The 3,842-nt window shown below is 65.1% G+C and overlaps 1 protein-coding gene across 1 annotated transcript; it reads right to left on the bottom strand.

Annotated features, from left to right (window-relative positions):
- Window positions 1–535: 535 nt before the first annotated feature.
- TLX3 (T cell leukemia homeobox 3) lies at window positions 536–3,552 on the bottom strand. Its single transcript, XM_017849399.1, has 3 exons — window positions 2,892–3,552; window positions 2,285–2,528; window positions 536–1,283 (listed from the first exon to the last, which is right to left on the bottom strand). Exons 1-3 carry the CDS (start codon window positions 3,451–3,453, stop codon window positions 1,073–1,075), a joined length of 1,017 nt encoding a protein of 338 aa, XP_017704888.1. The 5' UTR covers window positions 3,454–3,552; the 3' UTR covers window positions 536–1,072.
- Between the last annotated feature and the right edge of the window lie 290 nt (window positions 3,553–3,842).

The raw sequence follows: 3,842 nt of genomic DNA, 5'->3' as shown, positions 1-3,842 counted from the left end.
CCTTTGGAGACCGAGGATTTGCACCGGTTCTGCGCGCAAAGCCTGCCCACAGAGCGCCCAGACCCGTCAGAGCCAGGTCCTCTCTGAGGCTCCGCAGGAAAAAGAGGGCGGAAAGCGGGTTGCGGGGTGAAGGGGGGCTCTGAGTTCCGGTTTGAGTTCCAAGAAGTTCGAGGCCACTCTGCCTCCCGCCCCCCAGGTGGATTTGACGGCCTATGCATCTGTCCAGGCCCGGCCTTTTACTCACCAGCCCGCCCCGGCGTTGGCCCGCAGCCCTCGGGCCTGGGGCACCTTTCCCACCTCCAGTTCCCATCCCGCGCGCACCCAGGCTGAGGGCGGCCGGCACCAACTGACCTGCACCGCGCGTCCTCCGCGGGGCCCCGGGCCGGGGTTGCAGCCGAGGCGAATGCAGACGAACCTTCAGAAGTGGACGCTTCCTGCGCACCTCCGCTCGGCTTCTACCGCCGCGGGGGTGGGGCGCAGGGCCGGGGGTCGCCGAGTATTATTGGAACGAAAACGAAATAAAAGCGGCGTTAAGTGAAATAGCTAACTTTTTTATTAAATAAAACGACTTAAATAAAAGGAATGGAAAAGAAGAAGAGTGGACCCAGCCTAAACCGCAGGGTGCCCCGGGCCCCTGACACTTCCCCCAGCTGCCGGGTCGGCTGCCCCTCCTCCAGCGGCCCCCGCGGGGGAAGCAGGTGGCCGGTTTCTAAAGCAAAAAAAGCCAAAACTTTTTATTATTTACACGTTTGGGCAAAAGTACAAAGTATGATACAGGCGCCCGGCCCGGGGGGTGCGGGCGGGGGGCGGAGAAACGTAAGGCGCTTTCTTGTCAGGCCCGGGCCTGGGGCGGGACGGGGCGCGGGGCTGGGGCTCGGATTGTGCGGCCGCGCGGAGCCCAGGCCCGACCCCCTTCCGCGGCCGGCCAGTCTATAGCCGCGCCCTGGGGCCTACTCGGGCTTGGCAACCCCTTCCCCTCTCGGCCCCGGTTCCCCCGCAGCCCGGCTGGGGGGTCCGGGGCTCCCGGCTGAGTGGGGGCGGCGATCCGTGGCGACGGTGCGCGCTGGTGGGCTCACACCAGGGAGGTGACGGCGGGAACCTTGGAACTATCCTCCTCCCAGGGCTGCAGATTCTGCAGAGCAAAGAGTGACGAGTTGTGCAGACAGAGCGGGTCGGGCTGGATGGAGTCGTTGAGGCTCTTTTGGAAGGCGTCGTGTTGCAGCTGCAGCATGAGCCGGCTCGCCTGCTGCCGCTCCGCCTCCCGCTCCTCCGCCGTCTGCCGCCTGCACCGGGGGAGGGAGAGGGACAGCACCGTCATGCACCCGGCACCGCGGGGCCGCCGGCGGGGCCCCGGCCCTCCCGGGAGCCGAGGCCATCCGGGAGCCTCGAGGCGCAGAAACCGTCTGCCTCCCAGCCCGCGCTCTACGCCCGAGGCCCTCACATCCAGGGAGCAGGTTGGGATCATTTGTTTTTGTTGTGTGCCAGAGGGTCTCCAGGAGGGGACTCTGCCCGCCGCCCACCTGCACGCCCGGGTACTGTGGGTTCACCAACAATAAAGATTGTTCCTTTCGCCGAATAGCAAGGGCAGGGCCTATGTGTAACTGACTTGGCCCTGCGGGAACCGGGGTCGCTGGGCTCCGCGGGTGGGCAGTCTGGCTCTGCACCACCCGCACGACGCCCGGGGGCTGGGTCAGCCTCATCCAGTTCGCCCAGAGCCTGTCATGAAACCCTTTGCAGACGCGATCGCTTCGCCGTTTACGGGTTGAATCAAAACAGAGATCGGATAAAAACGCGGCTGGAGTGGAGACGCGGAGATGGGTTGGGGGGGGGAGGAAAACGGCGTCCACGAGGATTGTTGAAAATCCGAGAGGGCGGGCTGGAAGAAGGAGGAGAAGGAAAGTGCGAGAGGCCCGTGTGTGCGTGTGTGCGCGTGTGTGTGTGTGTGCGCGCGTGTGTGTTTGGGGCGGGGGGTGAGAGGAAATCAAGTGAGCGCAGGAGAGCGTACAAAACACGGGGAGAGAGTTAGAGGGGCTCACGAAAGATGGAGATGGGGATAGAGGAGAAACCGGGGCGTGGGAGACCACGATGGAGAGAGAAGCACAGGCCAGCGAGAAGGGTGAAAGGAAGAGGTACAATCTGCGAAGGCGGGTGGAGGTGTGTTGCGGAGAGGATGGGAGGGGGCGGGGGTACTGGATAGCCTTAAAATGGGGCGAGTCGAGGCTGCGGCTCGGGGCGGGGCAGGTGAAGGGCAGGTGTAAGGTGGGCCGGGTCAGGCCTCTCTCACCGCCACTTGGTCCTCCGGTTTTGGAACCAGGTCTTGACCTGCGCGTCCGTCATTTTGAGGGACTTGGCGAGCGCCGCCCTCTCGGCAGAGGCCAGGTACTTCTGGCGATGGAAGCGCTTTTCCAGCTCACAGATCTGCACCCGGGAAAAGGACGTGCGCGGCTTCTTACGCTTGGGCGGCGTCCGGTTCTGGTAGGGGTGGCCGATGCGCCGGGTCACGGTGAAGGGCGTGAGTGCGGCCGCCGCTGCGGAGACACACGAGAGCCCCTGAAGCCCAGCCCGGCTCGGCCACCGTTCAGGCCCCATGCGGACCCCGTGGCGCCCCGTGGGACACGGAGAGCTCAGCTATTTCGCTGGTCGCGCGCGTTTCCAGCGACACCAAGCCGGTCGGGAGACGCCCTCGCCCCCTGTCCCTTCCCCCAGGCACGGGCTTATTTTCCTGCAACTCTCCGATTACCCTCCCCACTACGGCTGCCCGGGGCCCTGGGGCCGAGGCCTCAGCCGCGCTTGGGCCTCTGGAATGGTTTCCGGGAGTGGAGTGCACAGGGCGCGGCGCCTCTGGCCCCGAGAGGGCGGAGGCCTGGAGCCTGGTCGCCAGCTCTGCTCACCTGTGAAGCGGTCTTTGACGAAGCGGCGGCTGCTCTCCATCCAGGGGAAATTGAGGCCGCCCAGGCTGGACACCGTGGGCACGGAGGGCATGGCGGGTAGCGCGCTTGGCAGAGGCGGTGGCACGGCCCCGGGCAGCGGCCTGTGCGCCGGGACCCGGATCACGCCGGCAGGCGCTAGGCTCAGGTTGACACTGTAAGATCCCGCGTCCTCGAAGGGCGCGCCGAGGCCCGCAAAGGAGGCGGGCAGAGACGGGTATGTGGCGCCCGGACGGCCCCCCGGGGGCCCTCCCAGGTAGCTGGCGCTGTCGGGGCCCCGCGGGGCGGGTGCGCTGTCCTGGTCCGGGCTGTTAAGGATCTGGTCGATGCCGAAGCTGATGGGCTCGTGCGGGTGCGGGGTCTGCGCGCTGGCGGGCGCCTCCATCCTGGGCGGGCGGAAGGGCTGGGCTGGGCTGGGCGGGGAGGCGGCTGGGTCCCCGTTACGGCGCGGCCATGGAGCGCCCGGCGCCTCTCGTCGCACTGAAACTTTGCCAAGAGTGCGCGGGCCCGACAGGCTCTGTGTCATCTTTCTTGAACCGAACCTGGAGTTTCCGCTGCTAATTCCTCTCCCGCCGCAGCCATTGGCTGCGATCAACAAGCCTCTCTCCTCTCATTGGCTCCCGGCTTTCAATAAAGGCCTAATTCATGGAAATAGGAGCTTAGGGACTGTTCCAAGGTGACATCATTTTAACAAACGAACAATAGGTCAAATTTATTAGCCGGGATAATGGGCGGCGGATATTAGCGCCCGAACGGCAGCCTCCCAAACCCGAAATCTAACGAAGCTGCAATTAGCAGACGCTCCCCGCTCCTCCCGGCCGGGCCGCTTCCCAGACACTGCGCTGGGCGGGTAGAGCGCTAAGCTTGTGAAATTGTCTTTTGCTGAGCGGGTTTTCGTTTTCTTCCAGTTTTTTT

This window comes from Rhinopithecus bieti, unplaced genomic scaffold, assembly GCF_001698545.2.
Source record: "Rhinopithecus bieti isolate Rb0 unplaced genomic scaffold, ASM169854v2 scaffold_30732, whole genome shotgun sequence".
Taxonomy (NCBI): domain Eukaryota; kingdom Metazoa; phylum Chordata; class Mammalia; order Primates; family Cercopithecidae; genus Rhinopithecus; species Rhinopithecus bieti.
Note: the sequence above shows the minus strand (reverse complement) of the source record. Positions and strands in the feature narration are given on the sequence as shown.